The sequence below is a fragment of the Piliocolobus tephrosceles genome, chromosome 11, assembly GCF_002776525.5.
Source record: "Piliocolobus tephrosceles isolate RC106 chromosome 11, ASM277652v3, whole genome shotgun sequence".
In the NCBI taxonomy this organism is placed as follows: domain Eukaryota; kingdom Metazoa; phylum Chordata; class Mammalia; order Primates; family Cercopithecidae; genus Piliocolobus; species Piliocolobus tephrosceles.
The window spans coordinates 89,511,350-89,535,959 of NC_045444.1; the positions used below are offsets into that span (position 1 = coordinate 89,511,350).

At 38.1% G+C, this 24,610-nt stretch overlaps 1 protein-coding gene across 2 annotated transcripts in view; it reads left to right on the forward strand.

Moving 5' to 3' along the window:
* Nucleotides 1-24,610, forward strand: part of NBEAL1 (neurobeachin like 1) — a 220,591-nt gene that overhangs the window by 64,794 nt on the left and 131,187 nt on the right. For both annotated transcript variants that reach the window (XM_026454600.1, XM_026454601.1), the window contains 4 exons: nucleotides 1,139-1,221; nucleotides 11,199-11,284; nucleotides 16,309-16,615; nucleotides 17,536-17,642. In XM_026454600.1, coding sequence (XP_026310385.1) covers nucleotides 1,139-1,221; nucleotides 11,199-11,284; nucleotides 16,309-16,615; nucleotides 17,536-17,642 — 583 coding nt within the window. The remainder of the gene's footprint in view (nucleotides 1-1,138; nucleotides 1,222-11,198; nucleotides 11,285-16,308; nucleotides 16,616-17,535; nucleotides 17,643-24,610) is intronic.

Genomic DNA, 24,610 nt, shown 5'->3' on the forward strand with positions numbered 1-24,610 from the left:
ACAAAAACATGAAAATCTTTGATAATGGTCTTAAATAGGAAGATCTATTAATGTTCTAACATGTTATGTTTGAAATTAAAATAAATACAGCTGGTATAGTCATTGTTCTGCCTTCCACACACTGGAAATAGGCATAGATTTGGAAAGCAGTGCAGTAGCAAATGAGGTCTAATATGATTTCTAATGAATTTGGATAGTAGATCTGGATCTTTGAACTCTTTATTTTGCTATCACTGAGTCCAGCTATGCTTATCCTATGTGGTTTGTTCTATGATGAATTGAAATTTCTTCTCAGGTTTGAAATAATTATAAGGAAAGTAATTTCAATAGCTCAATTATGGCCATTAAGAAGAAAGCATCTTAGACCAGTGCTTTATCAGTTGATCATATTTAGATGTACAGAATTTCTATGCAGCTGTCCTTTAAATATTTTCTATTTTTGTTGGCTTTAGTAATTTTAAATGCTTTTTTAGGGAATGAAAAAATATCTGTGATTTTAAAAAATTTACCATCTACTAGTTGGAAGTATCATCATAATACTTCTCTTTATTCTCCAATCTCCACACCACTATGCCCATCTAAGAGATTCATTTTGTATTGAATTGAAATGTTCTTGTTAAAAGCACGTGCAATTTGTATTGGCTTTACCAAAGCCTGTAGAAGACATAACATCCATCAAAACTACTGGAATTGTCATTAAAAACAGAAATAATCCCAGCCCATACTGGATCTGTATCCTCAAGATGAAAGAAGCTAATATATGGCCTCATTATTCATTATTATAAAGTTTCAGAAAGTGGCAGAGTAACCCGGATTTCTGATAAATTTCAACTTTACGGCTGAACAAATTCTTTTACAGATTGGAAATTTTAAGAGCTGGCTTCTTGTTCATTTTACAGTTATTTGGAGATTTAACCTAGCTACCATGTTGCATAATTCAAAAAAATAAATCTTTTAATTGATGAACAGTTCAGTTATTTGCTAGACTTCTTTTCAAGATTATGTGAATCCTAGAGATACATAGTTCAAGACACAAATCAAAAGTAAAATATTAAATTTGTTTTATAATTGTTTTTGTAATTGTGCCATGTCTGCTTGCCCATGTTGTAATTTATTATTGACTTCTTTTTAATGATAGACGAATCCTTAGTACTGTGGAAAAGAGCAGACAGAAATATAAACCAGCTTCTCTCACAGTGGAATTCGTCCCTTTCTTTTATCGTAAGTAACACCTCTAATTTCTCTTGCTATGATTATCATCTTACTCTGATTACTTTTTATTCTTACTCTGATTCTGATCTTGATTCATCTTTGTTAATTTATAAAATAAAGGTTGTAAGAACATGTCACTGGAGTAAGGTACATGATTTGTGTTTGGCTGCAATTATTGTACTTAGTTTTATTTAATGTGCTGTTCTCAAAAAAATTTTTTTTAGAATAACAATATTTTAATGATGGTGGTATATTTTATTTTATTTAGTTACTTTTTTATTGAGACAAAGTCGCACGCTGTTGCCCCAGGCTGGAGTACAGTGGCGTGATCTCGGTTCACCGCAGCCTCCGCCTCCTGGATTCAAGCAGTTGTCCTGCTTCAGCCTCCCAAAAAGCTAGAATTGCAGGCATAGGCCACCACACCCGGCTAATTTTTGTATTTTTAGTAGAGACAGGGTTTCACCATGTTGGCCAGGCTGGTCTTGAACTCCTGACCTCAGGTGATCCACGCACCTCAGCCTCCCAAAGTGCTGGGATTACAGGCATGAGCCACCATGCCCGACCAATGGTGGTATATTTTAGAACTTCAGAATTTTTACTGAAAATAGGAAACTTGAGAGAGTTAGCCCCTATATATGTGACTTATATATGCCATCTTTCAAAAATATAGAATTTGCAGACTATAAAAGGAACACTGTGTGTTCCTTGAGTATGTATTTCCCATTCAAATTTGTCACTTAACATTTTGCCGTATTTGCTTCAGTTCTTTCTTTTCCCTGTGAAATGAAACAGGACAGAAATAGTCCTTTGATTGCTTGCTGAAGATGACTACAGTACTGACTCTGCTTGACCACCAGTAGTGATACCTAGTAACTAGGTAATGAAGCTCCACAGTAAACCATCTCTGGAAACTGGCCTCACTTATAGGATAGAGGACAGGAAACCCAGCATGCCAGTAGAACAGTATAAGGTGTTTCTGTTCATCAGGAGTCCTCACAGCCATCCAAGGGCTATTCTTAAGTCCTCCAAATGAGGTTATAAAATCAAATTGGTGTGTCAGGGAGCCACTTGGCTTAGAAGTAAAGTATCCCATAGAAGCCTTTGTCTCTTGTATATACAGGTTGTGCACGTATTTTGTTAATTTATCCCAAAGTATTGTATATTTTGTATGCTTTGTAAATGATTTATCTTATTCATTTTTAGGGAGAGATGCGGTCTCATTCTGTTGCTCAGGCTGAAGTGCAGTAGTGCAATCATAGCTCACTATATAACCTCCAACTTGTGAGTTCAGGTGGTCCTCTCACGTCAGCCTCCCAAATATCTAAGACTATAGGCATGTGCCACTGTGCCTGGCTAATATAAACAATTTTTTTTATGGAGACAAAGTCTCACTGTGTTGCCTAGGCTGTTCTTAGACTCCTGGCCTCAAGTGATCCTCCCACCTCAGCCTCTCAAAGTATTGGGATTACAGGTGAGAGCCACCATGCCCAGCCTGATTTGTTTTAAATTGTATTTTTCATTTTTAAAACTAGTATATAGAAATATAATTTGTTTTTGTGTATTGACTTTTATATCCTTGTTCCCACATGTAGAAGGGAAAAAATTCAGTCTTTCACCATTAAATATGATATTAGCTATATGTTTTTAAAAATAGATGCCTTTTATTAAGTAGAGGAAGTCTTATTCTAACCCTGCTTTGCTATTACTGAATGGACGTTGACTTTTTTTTTTTTTTAACGTACTTTTACTACATCTATTTTGAGGTGCTTGTTAATTGGCAAAGTACATGGGTTGATTTTCAAATATTAAACTAACATCATATTTCTGGCCTGAACTACCTTTGGTTGTGATTATATAATTAATTTTTATTTGTCTCTCGCTGTCTGTCTCTCTTTTTTTTTTTTTTTTTGAGAAACAGGGTGTTGCTGTGTTGCCCAGTCTGGAGTGCTATGGTATAATCATAGCTTACTGTAGCCTCAAACTCCTGGGTTCAAATGATTTTCTTGCCTCAGCCTCCTGAGTAGCTAGGACCACAGGATTGTATCATGATAAGCAGTGTATTAGTTTGTTCCCACACTGCCATAAAGTAATACCTGAGACTGGGGTAATTTATAAAGGAAAGAGGTTTAATTGGCTCATGGTTCTGCAGGCAATACAGGAAGCATGACAGCCTCTGCTTCTGGGGAGGCCTCAGGAGCTTTTACTCACAGCAGAAGGCGAAGCAGGAGCAGGACCAAGAGTGAGAAAGCTGGGAGGTGCTAAACACTTTTAAATGACCAGATCTCTTGAGAACTCTGTCATGAGAAAAGCACCAAAGGGATGCTGCTAAACTATTTATGAAGGATCCGCCCCCATGATCCAGTCATTTCCCACCAGGCCCCACCTCCAACACTGGGGATTACAGTAGAACATGAGATTTGGGTGAGGGCATAGATCCAAACCATATCAGCTGGCTCATTTAACAAAATGTTTTTGTAGATATGGTCTTGCTGTGTTGCCTCTAGACTAGTCTTGAACTCCTGGCCTCTAGTAATCCTCCTTCCTCAGTCTTCTAAAGTGCTAGGATTATAGTATATTATCCTTTTTATGTACTACTGCATTTGATTGATTTTTTTGTTTAAAAATTTTGTATCTCTGTTCAAGGACAGTAAGGGTTTCTAGGATTTTTTGCCTTATATGTCTTGCATGGTTTTTGCCTTAGTCTGCTTTGATTGTCATAACAAAATACTGTAGACTGGGTAGCTTAAATAACAGAAATTTATTTCTCATAGTTCTGGAGGCTGGAAAGTCCAGCAGGTTTTATTTTCTGGTGAGATCTGACTTTGTGGCTTGCAGATAGTCACCTTCTTGCTGTTTCCTCACATGTTGGAAAAAGACTGTTGTCTCTTCCTCTTCTTATAAAGGCACTAGTTCTCTTTGATCAAGGCTCTACTTTTATGACCTCATTTAACTTTAATCATTTATTTAAAGGCTCTATCTGCAATACAGTCACATAGGGGAGGTGTTAGGGCTTCCACATACTAATTTTGGAGATACACAGTTCACTCTATACCACTCGGTCCTTGCACCCCTGCCCAATTCATGTACTTATCACATACAGAATACATCCATTTTACCCCAACAGACCCAAATGTCTTAACTTATTCTCACATCAACTCTGTAAGTCTAAAGTTCAGAATCTTAATTTCTAAATCTGTTACTGGTTAGACTGAAGTTACAATTCATCCTGACTCAAAATCCCTTTCCAGCTGTCAACCTGTGAAAAGAAAGAAGTTATATGTAACCAGAATACAACGTTGGAACAGGTTTAGGATACATATTCCCATTCCAAAAGGGAGACAGTAGAAGGAATAAAGGGGTGACAGGTCTCAGGTGAGCCTAAAACCTAGTAGGGTAAATTCTATTAGGCATTACAACTTGAGAATAGCCCTCTTTGGTTGATACTGTACTCCATGCGCACTGGTTTGCCAGTGTCACCCCCCACCCAAGGTCCCTGCAAGGGCCCCACCCATAGTGCTGTCTGTGAGGGCAGCCCCACCATTGAGGCACTGGGTAGGTCATCCTGGCCCACTGAAACCTGACCTGTGGTCCTACCCTTTGAAACCAAGGAAGAGGAAACAGTCTTGTCTCCTGGGTCTTTGGTGGGAGTGGCAGCCCTCATAATCTCTGAATTGCTTTCAGAGTTTTTCTTATCACACATTCAAACCGAATAGCTTTATGGTCTGGTCTATAGAATCCAAGAAGTCCAACAGTCTACCTTCATTCCATCCCACTTTCTCTGTCCCCTTTAGTTCAAAATGGTAGTGCCTTTTCTGGTATAATCCCATATCCATTCCTGGCCTCACTGAGCTGGCTGATTAAGTCCGCTAGTTATAACCATGGTCTGTTTATCAGTCACACCCTCAGTGTTTTCTTTAGAACAAGCTTTCTTGTTTGTTTGTTTGTTTTTTTTAATTTGGATAGGCTGCGAATTTTCTAAATCTCAACTTCTGGTTCTTTTGTGTTTAACAGTTTCTTCTTCAGTTTATTTCTGTCTTCTCACATTTTAACTACAAGCAGTCAGAAGGAGAAATTAAGCTGCTCCTTCAACACTTTACTTAGAAATCCCCTTAGCTAAATACCCAGTTTCATTGCTTGCTGCACATTCTACCTTCCACAAAACACTAGAACACAGTTTGGCCAAGTTCTTTGCCACTTTTTAATAAGGATCACCTTTCTAGTAGTTTTTAATAACATGCTCCTTATTTATGTTTGAGAGCTCAACAGAATTGCCCTGAAGGTCCCTATTTCCAGCATGCACCCCAGAACTCTTACAGCCTCTACCCATTACCCAGTTCTAAAGCTGCTTCTGTATTCTTAGGTCTTTGTTGTAGTAGCACTCTATTTCTTTGTAACAAAATCTGTCTTAGTCTACTTGGGCTGGTATAACAAAATACTATTGATTTGGTGGCTCAGACAAAATACTGGTCATATTAAATGAGTTAGGCAGGGTTCTGTTTTCCTCTATTTTCTGTGAGAGTTGGTTTGAGAATGCTATTATGATTTTCTTAACACTCACCAGCAGATCTGGACCTAGAGATTACCTTGTGGAAAGGTTTTGTTTTGTTTTTCATTGAGACAGAATCTTGCTATATTGCTCAGGCTCGTCTTGAATTCCTGGGCTCAAGTGATCCTTCCACCTCCACCTCCTGAGTAGCTGGGACTATGGGCATGTACTGTTGTGTCCAATGTGAAAAGGTTTTAAATTATGGAGTAAATTTATTTACTAGATAAAGGGCTACTCAGATTTTCTATTTCTTCTTGTGTTAGTTTTTGTAATTAATGTCTTCCAAGGAATTTGTATTTTCATCTGTATTATTGAATCTATTGGCATAAAGTTGTTCATAATATTTCTTCATGTATCCTTCCCAAATCTATGGAATCTAGATTGATGTCTCCTCTTTCATTCCTGACATTGATAATTTACATTTTTCTGTCTTCTTTTTTCTTGATTGGTCTAACTAGAGGTTTTTAAATTATATTGATCCTGGCACATGCCCATAGTCCTGGCTACTTAGGAGGCTGAGGCAGGAGGATCACCTTAGCCCAGGGTTTGGGGCTGTAGTGCACTATGATTGTGCCTATGAATAGCCCCTGCATTCCAGCCTGGGCAACATAGTGAGACCCCGTCTCTTAAAAGATTATATTGATCTTACCAGTGAACTAGCTTTTGATTTCATTGATTTTCCTCTATTGTTTATTCATTTCCTTTTTCATTATTTTTTCTATTATCTTTAATATTAACTCCCTCTTAATTGCTCTTCTTTTTCTAGCTTCTTAGGGTGAAAATTCAATCTTTAATTAGATCTTTATTTAGACCTTTTTTCTAGAATGAGCATGAATCATTGCTTTAGTTGTGCCCCACAGATTTTGATATGTTTGTTTTAAGTTTGTTAAATTAAAACAATTTTTTCTTCATTTGGTTTAAAATATTTTCAAATTCGGGAAATGCTGGTTTAAGGATACAAAATTTCAGTTAGGAAGAATAAATTCAAGAAAGGTACTACGTAACATTGTGAATGTAGTTAGTAACAATGCATTGTATACTTGAAAATGACTAAGAGTAGGCCAGGCGCGGTGGCTCAAGCCTGTAATCCCAGCACTTTGGGAGGCCGAGACAGGCGGATCACAAGGTCAGGAGATCGAGACCATCCTGGCTAATACGGTGAAACCCCGTCTCTACTAAAGAATACAAAAAACTAGCCGGGCGACGAGGCGGGTGCCTGTAGTCCCAGCTACTTGGGAGGCAGAGGCAGGAGAATGGCCTAAACCTGGGAGGCGGAGCTTGCAGTGAGCTGAGATCCGGCCACCGCACTCCAGCCGGGGCGACAGAGCCAGACTCCGTCTCAAAAAAAAAAAAAAAGAAAAGAAAATGACTAAGAGTAGCTAAGAGAGAGGTTACCACAAAAAAAGTTATGTGAGGTAATGTATATGTTAATTAGTTTGATTTAGCCACAATGTATACATATTTCAAAATACCATGTTCATTATAAATGTATGCAATTTGTATTTGTCAATTAAAAAAGATTAAATTAATAAAATGAAAAGGAATGTATTGTTTAATCTGCAAGTGTTTGGGGAGTTTCCAGATCCTTTTTTCTTTATTTCTTTCTTTTTTTATTTTTATTTTTTGACATGGGTTCTTACACTGTCACCCAGGCTGGAGTGGTACAGTGGCACGATCTTGGCTCACTGCAGACTCCACCTCCTGGGTTCAAGCGATTCTTATGTCTCAGCCTCTCGAGTAGCTGGGATTACAGGTGCCTGCCATCACACCCAGCTGATTTTTATATTTTTAGTAAATATGGGGTTTCACCATGTTGGCCAGGCTGGTCTCCAACTCCTGGCCTCAAGTGATCCACCCACCTCAGCCTCCCAAAGTGCTAGGATTACAGACATGAGCCTCCACCCCAGCCCTTTTTTTCTTTATGGTAAAAAAAGTATATATTTGGAATTAACCTGATGGACTCAGTTTAGATGATCCCGGTTGTGTAGGCAATATCAAAAGCCTCATAGTCCGGAGGCAGTCTAACATATGTCTTCTCTCCAGCAGGCCTGATCAGGGTGTAGACCTTGGCCACATCATTGTCATAGAGCTTCTTCCTGGCCTGTCTGATCAGTTGTTGGCCTTGATATCTACAGTGAACACAGGTGTTTTGCTGTCATCTTTTTCATGGCTGACTTAGTGGCTTAAAGGGATTTTGGTGCTGGCATAGTAGTCAAGTTTGTATCTTCTCCGAGTGTTCCTCTGAGGCTGTTTGGGCTGCCTTTGGAACCATGGTGTTTTGGGCCACCAAAGGGTGATGTGCAGATTGTATGTGTGTGGGGTGTGGGGTGGATGCCTTTTAGCCCTGCCTTCTTGGCCTTCATAAACTTGGCTTTGGCTTTGGCTTTGGGAAGGGCAGGGACCACCTTTCTTTTAATGCCGTCTTCATGAAAAGGGTCTCCAGATAATCTTTTTTTCATTACTTTCTAATATATTTCCATTATTGCAAGAGAAAATACTCTTTATGACTTCAATAATCTTAAACTCATTGAGTTGTATTTTCTTATTTAAATTTATTGAGTTCCACTTTTCATCATGAATAACATTCCTTGCCTTAATTATATTTCTTGCCTACTTTGTCATATACTAATATAGCCACCCAGCAATCTTATGATGAGAATTTGCAATGGTATATATGTTTTTATGTCCTTTTTATGTATTATCTTTCTGTGTGTCCACTGTGGATGAATGGAACTCTGTCATCTTCTAGCTCTGTGTAAAATCAGAGAATTACTCAGCTTACAGTTTCTTTGTAGTTTTTTGCCAATCTTGTGGGATATCACACTATTGTGTGAGGATAGACACTGAGACACAAAGTGAGCCCTGTCCATATTTCTAGAGCACTTTCTCTGTATAGCTTCCTCTATTCCAGTACTCTGCTTTACAAATTCCAGTTGCCTAGGCCTCTCTAAACTTTGATTTCTGTCTCCTCAACTCAACAAATGACTGTGTTCTTTTAAGGTTCCTCCTTTCCAGGTAGTAGTTCGGAAAGTGTCTCCAAACCGGAATCTGTGTGATCCTTGTGCTTATTTTGTTTTCCTTCTTGTGTGTATCACAGTTCTGTGACCCAGTTTCTGGAACTGATTTTCTCCAGTTTTCTAGTTGTTTATAGCTGAAAGCCATGTATAGTACCAGTTATTCTCATATAGCTGGAACTTCTTAATTTTTTAATTATAAGTTTCTACCCAGGTTACCTCAAAGCTGTTTCTTTTTGGTAACATTTGTTATTGGAAATAATTTTATTGTTACTGTCTTATCCCAGTGTGTAATGACGTATGCAAAAGGATGTTCATAACAGCATCAAAAGAAAGGGGAAAAGCATAGCAGTTTATCAAGAGAGAACTGGTTAAGTGAAGGTAACACATTGTAGCGGTGTATGCCTCTAGTCATTACAAGAAATGAATGAGGCAGATGTATCTGTTAAGATATAATAATGTCCAGGCTGGACGCAGTGGCTTACCCTTGTACTCCCAGCACTTTGGGAGGCTGAGGTGGGCAGATCACCTGAGCCCAGGAGTTTGAGACCAGCCTGGACAACATTGCAAAACCCTGTCTCTACACAAAAATACAAAAAATTAGATGGTCATGGTAGCGTGTGCCTATAGTCCCAGCTACCTGGGAGGCTGAGATGGAAGAATCACATGAGCCCAGGCAGCCAAGGATGCAGTGAGCTGTGATTGCCCTCTAGCCTGGGCAATAAAGTAAGATGCTGTCTCAAAAAAAAAAAAAAAAAGTAGAAAGATGTAGTAATATCCAGAACGTATTAAGTTAAAGAGCAAAAAAAGTTGATGCAGGAGTATATGTATGTACTATGTACTTTTTTTTTTTTTTTTGTGAGATGAAGTGTTGCTCTGTCACCCAGGCTGGAGTACAGTGGCATAATCTCAGCTGACTGCAACCTCTGCCTCCTGGGTTCAAGAGATTCTCCTGCCTCAGCCTCCTGAGTAGCTGGGATTACAGGTGCCCGCCACCACACCTGGCTAATTTTTGCAATTTTAGTAGAGACGGGGTTTCACCATGTTGGCCAGGCTGGTCTCGAACTCCTGACCTCAGGTGATCCACCCGCCTCGGCCTCCCAGAGTGGTGGGATTACAGGTGTGCAAGGCAGTGGTAGTGTCATGGGTTGCGGAATAGATTAAAGGGAAACTTACATTTCCTTGTCAGGTTTGTTTGTTTGTTTTTGTTTTGTTTTGTTTTGTTTTTTGAGACAGAGTTTCGCTCTTGTTGCCCAGGCTGGAGTGCAATGGCGTGATCTCAGCTCACTGCAACCTCCGCCTCCTGGGTTCAAGTAATTCTCCTGCCTCAGCCTCCTGAGTAGCTGGGATTACAGGCATGTGCCACCACACCCGGCTAATTTTTTTGTATTTTTAGTAGAGACGGGGTTTCTCCATGTTGGTCAGGATGGTCTCGCTCTCCTGACCTCGTGATCTGCCTGCCTTGGCCTCCCGAAGTGCTGGGATTACAGGCGTAAACCACTGCGCCCGGCCCCTTGTCAGGTCTTTGTGCTGCTTTTTCTTTGTTGTATGCATGTATAGCCTGTTTTTTTAAAAAAAATAAATAAATACAATAAAAGAATTTATACTTTTAAAAGAAAACTTACTATTGGTACCAGAATTTTAGAACATTAGCCCTGAAGTGAACTCAGGAAATCTTTTTGTCCAACTCTTTCTTTCTGTAGTGGACTAGTTATGGTCAATTTTTACTAACGAGAGGTCTGATAGTCTTAGTAAAGAGATGTCTAGGCTGGGCGCAGTGGCTCACGCCTGTAACCCCAGCACTTTGGGAGGCTAAGGCGGGAAGATCACCTGAGGTCAGGAGTCCGAGATCAGCCTGACCAACATGATGAAACACCGTCTCTACTAAAAATACAAAAATTAGCTGGGCGTGGTGGCAGGCACCTGTAATCCCAGCTACTCCAGAGGCTGAGGCAGGAGAATTGCTTGAACCTGGGAGGCAGAGATCGCAGTGTGCTGAGATCGCACCACTGCACTCCAGCCTGGGCAATACAGTGAGACTCCATCTCAAAGGAAAAAAAAAAAGAGAGACGTCTAATTTTATGCCAGGTTTGAGTTAGTTTCTAGCCCTGTCAGTTAGTAGTCATGTGACTTCAGGCAGGATACTAACTTCTGACCTTCCTTTTGCTCATTTATAAATGGGGGCCAAATATCATCCTTATATGGAGAATTATGAGAACTCAGTGAGACGACGTGAATACCTAAAATGCTATCTGGTAGATGGTTTCTCTTTTCTTTTCCTAAGACAAAATGCATATCAACCTTGGCTTTTAACACAGATTAGCCTTTTCACAAATAGTTCTTCGCATATGCATCAGACATTTCTTAGAGATAAATCATATTGTGAAAGACAAATTTATTTATTTATGTGTGTGTTATATTTACAGAATGTTTTCAGGAAAGTGAACATCTCAAGGAAAGTCTTAAATGTTGCTTATTGCATCTTTTTGGAGCCATTGTAGCTGGTGGGCAGGTAAGGAAAGTGTTGAAATTTAATATATACAATTATAATTAACAGTGCAAAAAGCTTTCCATGGATTGTTTAGTATGTTCTTTGTCTTTTTATAATTTCATTCACCATACAAATATTGAACTTATATATTGTAACTAATCTGCTTCTTTTATTTTCCAGAAAACCTAAGTAATATTTAGCACTGACAATACAATTACTGAATAAATAAACAAATTTAACAATTTTTGGTATTGTAAGTCTTATTTATGTTAGCTTTCAAGCACTAGTTTTTATTTCAGATGATAGAGGAAGTCAGCCTCATCAGTCCACTTGATGAAATGAAAGTCTCGTAGTTTGGTTTCTGAAGACACCAATTTATTCACTCTCCTGTAGCTATAGTACTGAATGTATTTTTGTAAGTTTATATTTTTTTTCAACAAATCCAAGTAGTGTTTCAAAATTTACAGAAAAGAATTTCTAGTTTTTTTTTTTTTTTTTAAGGTAAGCATCTAAGTGCTGTCATAAACTTTTCTGTTTTTGTTTTTTAAAATGGAGTCTCACTGTGTTTCCCAGGCTGGAGTGCAGAGGTGCAATTATTGGCTCAATGCAACCTCTGCCTCCCAGGTTCAAGCGATCCTCCCACTTCAGCCTCCCAAGCAGCTGGGACTATAGGCACACACCACCATGCCCAATTAATTTTTGTATTTTTAGCAAACACGAGATTTTTCCATATTGCCCAGGCTGGTCTTGAACTGCTGAGCTCAAGTGATCTACCCACCTCGGCCTCGCCAAGTGCTGGAATTATAGGCGTGAGTCCCCCATGCCCGACGACTGTCATAAACTTTGAATATAAATTCTAGTTGACAAAAGGATTATAGTTCAGAAAGTACATTCTTATACATGTGTTTTCTTAAACCACACAGTTTAGATCAGAGGTTCCTAACACTTGTTGTACTTTTTATACCACACATCCCTTTGGCAATCTGATAAAGCCGTTTGTCAGAATGTTTTAAATGCCTCAAATAAAGGAAACCAATTATACTGAAATGCAGTTACTAAAATATTAATAAAACAAATCTGTGACATAGCAATATGTGCTTCTTTATAATACATTAAATTTAAAAAGCTGTTAACAGCAAGTCTAGAAACTAATGTAACTTCCAAGAAGAAATTAGCATAAATGATATTTTGAGAGACTGTAACAGCTGTAATAAATGAAAATGCGTATAATTTTTACTGATGACAAAATCACAAGTTTGTTTTGTTTTGTTTGTTGTTGTTTTGAGACAGGGTTTTGTTCTCCTGCCCAGAGTGGAATGCAGTGGCTCTATCATGGCTCACTGCAGCCTTGACCTCCTGGCTCAGTCAGTTCTCCCACTTCAGCCTCCTAAGGAGCTGGGACTACAGGCACATGCCACCACACCCAGCTAATTTTTGTATTTTTGTAAAGACACTCTTTTGCCATGTTGCCCAGGTTGAGCAATTCCTAGCTCAAGCAACCTGCCCACTTCAGACTCCCAAAGTGCTGGGATCACAGGTGTGAGTCAACTGTGCCTAACCAACAAAATCACAAGTATTATTTCTACCACTGTGCTTTTGTTGCTTACATTTAAATTTGAAGGAAATACTCAATTTTAATTAGAGATTAGGAGAAATTAAGATATCTGTTTTTTTTCCATCCAAGTTTATAGATCTCCATAATTCCCTCCCTCTGTCCCTCTGTTTCTTTCTCTATTTTAGGTCGAAAGTTTTTACCTTCTCTTTTCTAACTACCAGTTTTTTCTTTCACATTAAACATTCTCTTATTAACATCAGTATACTATGTTCTTAATATTGTTGAACCAAATTACATATTTAAATTATAATTTTAAAAACTTAGAAATTTGTATTTTTTAAAACTTAAGTAAATTTTATTTAAAGATACAAAATGATGCCAATAATATACTAGGCATATTACCTTATTATTTTGGGCATTTAGGAGGAAATCCTTGTCTACATTCAGGAGATCGAGACCATCCTGGCTAACACAGTGAAACCCTGTCTCTACTAAAAATACAAAAAAAATTTAGCCAGGCATGGTGGCGGGCGCCTGTAGTCCCTGCTACTCGGGAGGCTGAGGCAGGAGAATGGCGTGAACCTGGGAGGTGGAGCTTGCAGTGAGCCGAGATCATGCTCCATATGAAAAAAATAAAAATAAAAAATAAAAGAAGAGTTTCCTGTCTGTTGGTACTGATGCAATTCCCCTTTCCTCCTTGTTTTTGCTCTGTTTTGTTTTCTCTCTGTATTATCATTTTCTTTTTTTCATTGAATGGCCTTTATGCTTAATGGCCTTTTTAAAAAAAAAATTTTTATCCTTTTTACCCTTGTACCTTGTTAGCCTCCAGAGCACTACTGAAATTTCCATTTCTTTGTTTTATTTGTCCTGTCCTTTTTATTTTTTGGCAGCTAGCCAGAGTCCCTAGTTAGGTTTCCAGGTGGACTGTTTGACCTTCTCCTCTTTCCCCTAGTAGAAGAAAAGAGTCTCCTTGTAGTGAGAGGGGTGGTGACCAGAATCTTGTTTTTCAGTGTAAGTTTGCTTAATTACATTCCAAGATTAGCTGATTTCCTTCGTTTGGGTCATTATCTCCCCATTTCTATCATTTCTCTACTACAGTGAAAAAATGAATAAGTATACAGGAATGAAAATGGAAGTGGCATTGTTATGACTAATGTAGAAATTGATTGGATCCCCTTCTCTTTTTGAAAACACAGAGACTTGTTCTTGTTAGTCCCTAGGGGTAGTCAAGCCCCAAGAGACATCCATAATGAAACCTAACACTAAAATCAAGTAGATACTGGAAGTCCAATTTATTATTTTATGTACCAAAAATCCTTGTGATTCAGGCATAGCTATAGTGGGATTTATATCAAAATTGGAAAGTTGTTTGTTGAATATGGCATTAGTACAAAGGTGTTTAGATGAATTGAATATATAAAGGCTAAAGAATGGTCATGATGTCATAAAGATCAGAAAAATCAAAGTCTGATTACTGGTTTCCTTTCCCAGAGCATCATATCTGGGATTCCCATTGGCATATTTGAAACCTGTTCTGTTTTGTGTTATGTTAAAAACAAAGATTTTGGAGCCAGACTGACCTAGATTTGAGTGTCCATCTCTAACTAGTTGTGTGACCTTGGATAAACTAATTACATATGTTTTAGTTTATTAATTTATAATACAGAAATAGTAACATTTATGGGATATTTGTAAGGACTAAATGACATAATATACGTACAGCACTTAAAGTATTTGTACTTTTAAAAAGTAAGTAAATAACAGTTTTATCAGTTAGATCTATGATTTGCTGTATATAGCAGTTAATAAAATTAAAACAGCTTAAGTTACTTTTCTAATTAAAAACAAAGTAATAAACAATTCAGAATTAATCTGGTGCCTCTGGGATCTTCAGGGACTCAGTTTTCTTTTGAATGTCAATCTGTCATGCTTACTATTCTGTCTCATGCTGCAAGATAGCTTCTAGAGTTCTGGCCATTATGTTCACATTTGGGGCTCTAAGATAGAGGGGGTAAAGAAGAAGGATGCAAACGGCATGTGTCAAGTTTCTTTTAAAGAGATACTGAGGCTGGGCATGGTGGATTACTCTATAATCCCAGAACTTTGGAAGGCCGAGGTGGCAGGATCTCTTGAGCCCCAGAGTTCAAGACAAGCATGGGCAATACAGGGAGACCCTGTCTCTATAAAAAAGTTTTGTTTTTAATTAGTCAGGTATGATGGTGCACACTTGTGGTCCCAGCTACTCAGGAGGCCAAGGCAGGAGGATCACTTGAGCCTGGATAGTTGAGGCTGCAGTGAACCGTGATCATGTCACTGTATTTCAAGGTCATGTGGGTTGAAGACCTTGTCTGAAAAATAAAAAACAAAATAGAGAGGTACTGAAAAGCTGACACTCCCTGTCTTTTAATCTAATTTGCCAAACTTGGTCATATGACTGTAGAGAAGGAAAACATGTCCACATAAAAAATGTAATATAACTTGCTTCCTTGGCCTCCTTAGCAGCACGGGAGGCTAGGAAATGTGAATTTATTCTGGGTGGCCATGTGTCCAGGAAAACATGAGTTTCTCTGAATAAGGAAGGTGAAGGAGATTGAATGTTGGGTGGGCCATTAGCAGTTTCTTCCATAGTAGTAATTATTGTTGTTGATATTATGTATTATATTGATAATTATTGATGAAAACAGTCCTAATGGCTTAAGTGCTATTTCAGATAATTTTGCATAACTATGTTCTGTTTCATTATGTCGTAATTTGACAATTTAGGGCAATACATATTGTTTATTTCTGTGTTTTTCTGGTCACCTTGACATATAGCTACCAATTACTTAGTGTATGGAATTTCAGAAATCTGTTTGTAGAATCAAAACCAAACCAGTCATCTTATATATTTAAATCAGTTTTGATGGATTTTCTGTAACCAACCTGAAAACCTGAGAGACACTTAATCGATTTGAGGTTGTTTTTTATTTGTTTCATTTTGCCTGAGAAATCCAGGTTTAGGCAGTTCTGGGCTGGTACAGTAACTCAATAAGAACATCAAGGACTAAGGTCCTTCAATATTCCTATTCTTTCTGCAGCCTGCTACTTTAATCTTGGACTTATCTCTTCATGATATAAAGGTGGCTGCAAGCATTATGTCTACATTCTAGGCAGGAAAAGGTGAAAGTCTCAAGGGCAAAGGGTCCTTCCCTTTTTATTTATAAAGTGATACCCTCTTCATAGTCTACTACCATATGTCCTTAACCAGAACTATATCCCATGGCTACCCTTAGCCACAAGAGAGAGTGTAAAGTGAGTTTTCTGAGAGGAAGGGAAGATTTAATATGTATGAACCACTAACAGTGTCTATTATAGTATCTGTTACAAATTTTTATGTGTTTATTTATTAAAAGAAAAGGTTGCCTGCAGATGTATTAAATTCTCATTGTTGCAAACATACAGAACTCTTCATTAGGTTTAGTTTTCATTTTTATTGTCTCTAATATTTCAGAGGAATGCTTTGCAAGCAATTTCTCCAGCCACTATGGAAGTTCTTATGCGAGTTTTGGCAGATTGTGATTCCTGGGAGGATGGAGATCCTGAAGAAGTGGGTAGGAAGGCAGAACTAACTCTAAAGTGCCTTACGGAAGTGGTACATATCCTTCTCAGTAGCAATTCTGATCAGCGTCAAGTGGAAACCAGTACTATTCTGGAGAACTATTTTAAATTGCTAAATTCAGATCATTCAGCTTTACCTAATCAAAGAAGGTCCAGACAGTGGGAAAACCGATTTATTGCTCTACAGATAAAAATGCTGAGTAAGTATTACATAATGACAACTGTTTCTGAGTCTGTTTTTAATTTTCGTATCTACCACTTTCTCTTGAAATACAAGGCCGTTGTGTGGAAAGCATTGATTGTTTAATTCAGGTATCATGTGAGTGCTTAGACTTTGACTTCAAAATAATTTATATAGAATTGATGTGTTTGTTACAGCCTCTTTGCTTTAACAATAACAAAGTCAAGTCTCTATATTGTTTTGACAGTGTAATCTCCTAAATGCATCAATGTTAAAAAGAAAATTAGCTATGACTTTGAAATTCTAGGAAAAGTAAATTTTCAGAAAGCACCATTTGTAGTAACCTATGGTAAAGAGTCCCATACAATCAATTTTGTGTGCGCCTCTATAACATCTCTGTAGAGGTCACTTCAAAAATCTGCCCTTTCTCTAGAGGGCATCTGTTTTTGTTTCTTTTTTTCCTCAGAGCCTGTGTGTGTGTGTGTTTGTGTGTTTGTGTTTCTCTTCCCTTCTCTTTGTGTTGGTTGTTTTGTGTCATTCTGCTTATTTATCTCTGTCTCTCTGCTCTGCAAGCTCCTACACCAACATATTATGATTTCTTATTGTATTCCTATGTAAGGTTGTTAAATACAAATGTTATTAGCTGATAGTTCCTTATAGAAATAAAATGTTTTAATTAGCACTAAACTAGGAAATTCAGATAGTAAAAAGGAAATTCTTTATATCCTGCCACCCACTCATAACCAACATTTAATGGTTTGGTGTATAGCTTCTAAAGGCATAAAAATGCTTTTATGTGTTTTTGTGTGTTAGTGTCATTTAAAAAATACTGAACATCAAAATTGTTTTAAAAATTAAAAAGAAAAATGATTAGAGTAAATGTTTGTATGATCCCAAATTTTCACTTTGACATGGATGATTTTCTTTTTATTTTCCTAGATACCATCACAGCCATGTTAGATTGTACAGATAGGCCTGTTCTTCAGGCCATTTTTCTTAACAGCAATTGCTTTGAACATCTCATACGACTGCTACAGAACTGCAAGGTATTTTTCTATTATTGTTGTTGTCTTTGATTTTAAGAAGCTATTTTTTGTTTTTGTTTTAATTCACATTTGAACATATTTTTACTAATTTTTATACTTAATCTCTGTTTGCATTTAATTACATAACCAAGTTTTATCTTGAATTGAAACTAGTATTAAATCACTCGTAATTGTCTAAATACTTTAAAGGTAGTCAAACTGGAATTTCTTTGTATGGGAAGAATTTCAGTTCATGAAGTATATTATTTTCATTCCATCCAGAAATATCCTTGAGGCCCTTTAAGTAATTAGTTGCTTCGGAGCTCTTCTATTTGTGTCTGAATGTACTAAGACGAGTCTTTGAAAAACAGTTGTTTCTCAAGGAAACACTGTCTTCTACCACAGTTTGTAGACCCCAAGTTACATATCCTATAAATACAGGCCACTGATTATAGGGAGTATTATATAAAACATGTGGATTGCTTGGTGCAAACCTATTACTCCAACTCAAATTGTATGTCATTCACTGAATAATGTTTTTGTATAAGAAATAGCATTTTTTTTTTTTTTTTTTGAGATGGAGTCTCGCCCTGTTGCCAGGCTGGAGTGCAGTGGTGCAATTTGCAACCTCCACCTCCTGGGTTCAAGCAATTCTCCTGCCTTAGCCTCCTAAGTAGCTGGGATTACAGGCACGCACCACCATGCCCAGCTAATTTTTTGTATCTGTAGTAGAGATGGGGTTTCACCATGTTGGCCAGGATGGTCTCCATCTCTTGACCTCGTGATCCACCCACCTCAGCATCCCAAAGTGCTGGGATTACAGGCGTGAGCCACCGCGCCTGGCCAAGACATAACTTTTTAATTAAATGATTTATTTAACCAATATTTATTATGTGCCAATTGTGTATCAGACATTTTTCTTTTGAGGTCACAAAATATATGTTGTCTTCATAATGACTATAAATTAGGCAAGAAGTTTCAGAGCGAGAGTTTCAGTTTTGTTCTTTTTGACTTCATGACCATTGTTCCTAACTTTTGCACTATATAATAGCCCAAATGATGATTTTGGGTGTTTATTTCCATTCTTCTCTCCAAATATGTGATATTTTTGCATAATTTAAATAAAATTCATAAATGATTTGGTGCCCTTTCAGGGTCAAATAACATTTTTTATTACAATTAAAGTAATACATACTCATTGCAAATGGAAACATTGATAGCATATTGATTCTCCCATACAGTAATAAATATATTAATTCCAAAATTGTTGCTCATAGATGAAAACTGGTAATTCCCATATTTCCTAATGTAAAAATATATATTTCTATTAATGAAAAAGATCCCACATCAAGCTGAATAATATCAATAGGATACTTTTGTAAATATGGTTTTGATAGCTCAAAATCATATTATAACACTAATACAGACAGAATTTTGAAGCAACTAACTACTTGATAACCTTTCCATTATCAGTATTAACCTTTTCTGCAGTTGTTCAGAGGTTGTGGAAGTTAATGCAGACTTGTAGAAAGTTTATTATGTTTGTAAGTGAATTTTGCACAATGTACGATTGTATTTTGTAGCAAAACAGAATTTTCATGCCAAAATATGAAATATAGAGAACAGACTTCTTGAAACATTAAAAAAAAAATTTGTTTCTGAAGTGTCAACGTACTCATCTTTTCTACATTCATCTTTTTTGCTGTGTATCACTGTGGCCACTCTTTAGTCTTTCTAGAATATTACCCTTTCTAAAAATACTGGCATTCCCTGTTTGGTTCTAGGCTCTTTTTTCCAACCTTTCTTTTTTTGTTTTTTTTTTTGGTTTTTTTTTCTTTTTTGTCTTTTTTTTTTTGAGATGGAGTCTTGCTACGTCGCCCAGGCTGGAGTGCAGTGGTGCAATCTCGGCTCACTACAAGCTCCGCCTTCCGGGTTCACGCCATTCTCCTGCCTCAGCCTCCCGAGTAGCTGGGACTACAGGTGCCCGTCACCACGCCCGGCTAATTTTTGTATTTTTTTTTTTAGTAGAGACGGGGTTTCACTGTGTTAGCCAGGATGATCTTGATCTCGTGACCTCCTGATCCGCCCGCCTCGGCCTCCCCAAGTGCTGGGATTACAGGCGTGAGCCACTGCGCCCGGCCTTTCCAACCTTTTTTAATTTGCTTATCCTTTGGATGTCTCAATTTTGGATGTGTGGCTTTAGATATCATCTATAATACCCAAATTTCTTCCTGTTAGTTCAGCTCTGTTGAGGAATCCACTTGAATGTCTCTCAAAAATCTCAAATTTTGCCACATCTAAAATGGAACAGTTCATCCCTACTCTTTTGTCTCCCCTTTCTTATTCCTACAGCTGCTTAAGTTGCTCAGGCTGGAGTGTGGTGGTATGATCTCAGCTCACTGCAACCTCTGCCTACTGGGTTCAAGCGGTTCTCCTGCCTCAGCCCCCCAAATAGCTGAGATTACAGTTGCCCACCACCACGCCTGGCTAATTTTTGTGTTTTTAGTAGAGAAGGGGTTTCACCATGTTGACCAGGTTGGTCTCAAACTCCTGACCTCAGGTTATCAGCCTGCCTCAGCCCCTAGAAGTGCTGGGATAATAGGCCTGAGCCACCATGCCCAGCCTGCTTTTCCTGTATTTTTAATTTAAGTCAAAGGCACCGTTATCTACCCAGTTTCTCAAAGGAGAAACTTGGAAATCAGTCTCGACTTTTCCTGATCTTTCATCTCCCACATCTGCTTATGTCACCAAAGTTGACAATTTCATTTTTCAAACATTTCTCAAATACAGCCTTTTATTCCCACTGTCATTGCTTTATTTCAGGCTTTAATTTTTTTGCCAGATTATTGCAACATTTTGTTGTTTTCTCCTTTTTCACTCTTTTTTTTGAGACAGTCTTGCTCTGTCAGGCTAGAGTGCAGGCACAGCCTCTGCTCACTGAATCTCCACTCCCGGGTTCAAGACATTCTCCTGCCTCAGCCTCCCGAGTAGCTGGGATTATAGTAGCCTCCCGAGTAGCGGTGCCCGCCACCGCGCCCGGCTAATTTTCATTTTTAGTAGATATGGGGTTTCACTACCTTGGCCAGGCTTGTCTGGAACTCCAGACCTCGTGATTCGCCCGCCTTGGCTTCCCAAAGTGCTGGGATTACAGGTGTGAACCACCGTGCCCAGCCCGTTTTCACCCTTACCCTCTTCTACACTGAAGCCAAAACTATCTTTTTGATACGTCAACGTTATCATATCAATCCTTTGCTTAAGATGTTTTCCCAAACTATGAAAAATTCTAGTGATTTTAAAATATCCATACCATGACTTGTACAAGGCTCTAAGACATCTGACTCAAGGCCTGCCTCTTAAACCTTTCTTACAAAGACCCTTATTAAACCCTACATGTTTTCTTATTCATGCTTTTTAAATCTATCTCTTTGATGCTTTTATAGCTACTTGAAATCATTTCTTTTTTACTCTTTTAAAAAAATCACTACATAATATTTTCTGATGTTGCTGGGTCTAGATGGATACATATTAGTATCTTTTACAAGTCTGTGGGGTAACACACGTTTTGTGTTTCATACTCAACTGTGGTCTATTTGAAGGCAAGCAGGCTGACTTTAATCTCTTCTCTCCCATCATTAGGTATTTGGCACTCAGTAGAAACTTAATAAATAAAATTGAATTGATTAAATTTGCGGTTGGTTGCCTAGCACAACAGGATTATGCTAGGGTAGGGGAGCAGAATAAATATCAAAAGCAAAATGTGTTTGGTTTAAAAATTTGCTTGGCTGCACAACTCTCTGCCAAAGAAGGGGCATAAAAATGCTTTTCCTCTTCCCTTTTCATCTTTACTTTATAGCCAGTATTTTAGAATCTAAAACTCAGGCTTATTTTAAAAGTATTAGAACAGCTACATCATGTATTATAAAAGATAAACTCCAATGGGAGACTACCCTCCTTTTATGTATAACTACATTACAAATTTTAAATTATTATGATATATATTGGAATATGATTAATTTGAAATTTAGGATTCATTACAATTTTTTTCACTACCGATAAGTCTTTACTTATTCATTGTATCTTCCCAGGGAAAGGAGGAGGGAAGGGAAAAGAGTCAGCATGTGTATTGCAAAATGATTAGGAAATGGGAAAGGAAGTATCCAGTACAGCAAAATCAACTATCAAATAAACCCCTCAGTGATGGGGTCACCAAAGCCCAAAGGAGCTCAGTCTCCTGCAGTTAAGGAATGAGGGGAAGGGATCAGGAAAAGAACACACTGGTACTCTCCCTCTTTCTCCATAAATTCAAGATTTCACACAAAGCTTTGGTTTCTAGCAGTAAACATGGAGTTATATCCTTCTATCTCCTATTAAACAATCTTGTGACTACCTTGACCTAAGTTTCTTATACCCCCATAAAATTTCCAGAGTGACTTGGATATGCATTCATATTCCCTTTCTTGCCCTCCCGACCCCGCTTTCTACATGGAAGGCCCCCAATTGTTTCTGTCTGCTTTAAGATGAAAGATTAAGTAGGTTCGATCCATCCAAAATACAGCAGTGTCCTAAGTATTTGACTGAATCACATTAAGAAAAGGTCTTGACTTGCGAGACTGGGAACTAGGGATGGAGAGTCCCTAGCTTCTTCTGGATGTTTGCATAAATTATTTAAGAATTGCAGAGATACCCCAAGAATTAACCATGTATATGTGTGAGTTAATAGGTTTCTTTTGGAGTAGGGGAATATAAAAGAGGGCAGAGTAGGAGACAAGTTTTCAGGACAAAAGATCTGGTCCAGTAGGTAACAGGGTAAGGAGAACAGAAAAGAAAGGATGGTTCAAGATTCTTACTTTAGGCCAGACGCGGTGGCTCACACCTGTAATCCCAGCACTTTGGGAGGCTGAGGCAGGCAGATCACCTGAGGTCAGGAGTTCGAGACCAGCCTGGCCAACATGGCGAAACCCCGTCTCTATTAAAAATACAAAAATTAGCCAGACATGGTGGCATGCTCCTATAATCCCAGCTATTCGGGAAGCTGAGGCAAGAGAATCACTTGAACCCCGGAGGTGGAGGTTGCAGTGAGCCGAGATCACCCCACTGCACTCCAGCCTGGGCGACAGAGTTAAGACTCCATTAAACATATATATATATAATATATATATCCCCACTTTGTTTCAAGTCTTTTTGCCTGTTGCAGAAAAGATGTCAAAGATGGTTTAGCTATTTTTCTCTCAATACAAAAAAGAAGCTTGTAAACAGTAAAACCCTAAAGGAATATGAAGAGAAACCAACACATATTTGCCATCTAGCGATCACTAACTCAGCGAAGTCCTCAGAAGTTCAAACAAATACAATAACTAGAGGCAGGTAGCATTTAAGAGAGACAAGAACCTAGGATCAGACACACACCACAAAATTAGGGGTCAGTTTAACAAACCTAAGCTCTAAAATACAAAAGAAGCATATTCAGCTTCGTAAATCTTAAGGGTCAGTCTTATGTTACAATTTGAAACCACATTTTAAAGACAATTACTTCTTTTTGCAGAATCAAATGTTTTCACCATTTTTCTCTAGGACATCGTGGATGTTGCAGTAGGGGAAATGCCTGTGTTCAGATGAATAAATTTACTGAATCTCTGCTTTTGTCTCTTTTCTGAAAGTGATTCTTTTCATTTTCTGTTTTAACCTTATAAAGAATAAAATTTAACTGATTAGAAATATTTTCCTTTGCCATTCTGAGAAAAATGTTTTAAAGTCAAATTTCAGAAAAATCTTTCTTTAACAATGAACATATCTTGCATCAGCTACTGATGGGGCATAATTTTAAAATAGGCATATTGAAGTTTATCTTCTGATATATGGATTGATTTTTTAAAGGCATATTTAAATTAATTATTACCCACATAACTGGCTTGAATGTTTGGCTGTAATTTATTTCACCTTACAAGCTCTCATGTAAGAAATGGCACATCTTTAAAAAAAACTTTTTTTTATAGATTTAGGAGGTATAAGTGCAGTTTCATTACATGGATATATTCCATGAACTCTAGATTTTTAGTGTACCCATTGCCCAAATAGTGAACATTATATCCAATAGATAATTTTTCAACCTGGAGCCTCCTTTCGCCCTACCTTTCAGAGTCTCCAGTGTCTGTTATTCTACTTTGTATGTTCAAGCGTACCCATTGATTAGCTCCCACTTATAACTAAGAGCATCCAGTAGAAGTGGCATTTTTTTTGTTGTTGTTGTTTTGTTTTTGTTTTTGTTTTTTTTGAGATGGAGTCTCGTTCTGTCACCCAGGCTGGAGTGCAGTGGCCGGATCTCGGCTCACTGCAAGCTCCGCCTCCTGGGTTTACACCATTCTCCTGCCTCAGCCTCCCGAGTAGCTGGGACTACAGGTGCCTGCCACCTCACCCGGCTAGATTTTTTGTATTTTTTAGTAGAGACGGGGTTTCACCGTGTTAGCCAAGATGGTCTCGATCTCCTGACCTTGTGATCTGCCCGTCTCAGCCTCCCAAAGTGCTGGGATTACAGGCTTGAGCCACTGCGCCGGGCTGAAGTAACATTTTTTTACTTTTAAGATAAAGCTTAATTTTTCTCATTATGAAAATGTTCTTTTTGTTTTATAGGAAAAAAGGTAAATATAGAAACATAAAATAAATTATATATGATTATTTCTAGTCTGTAGACATTTTTAAAGTCTTTTTAAAAATAATTGTGGGGCTAGGCGCGGTGGCTCATGCCTGTAACCCCAGCACTTTGGGAGGCCGAGGTGGGTGGATCAGTTGAGGTCAGGAGTTCGAGACTAGCCTGGCCAACATGGTAAAACCCTGTCTCTACTGAAAATACAAAAAAATTAGCCAGGTGTCATGGCGCATGCCTGTAATCCCAGCTACTTGGGAGGCTGAGGCAAGAGAATCGCTTGAACCCAGGAGGTAGAGGTTGCAGTGAGCCTAGATCACACCACTACACTCCAGCCTGGGCAACAGAG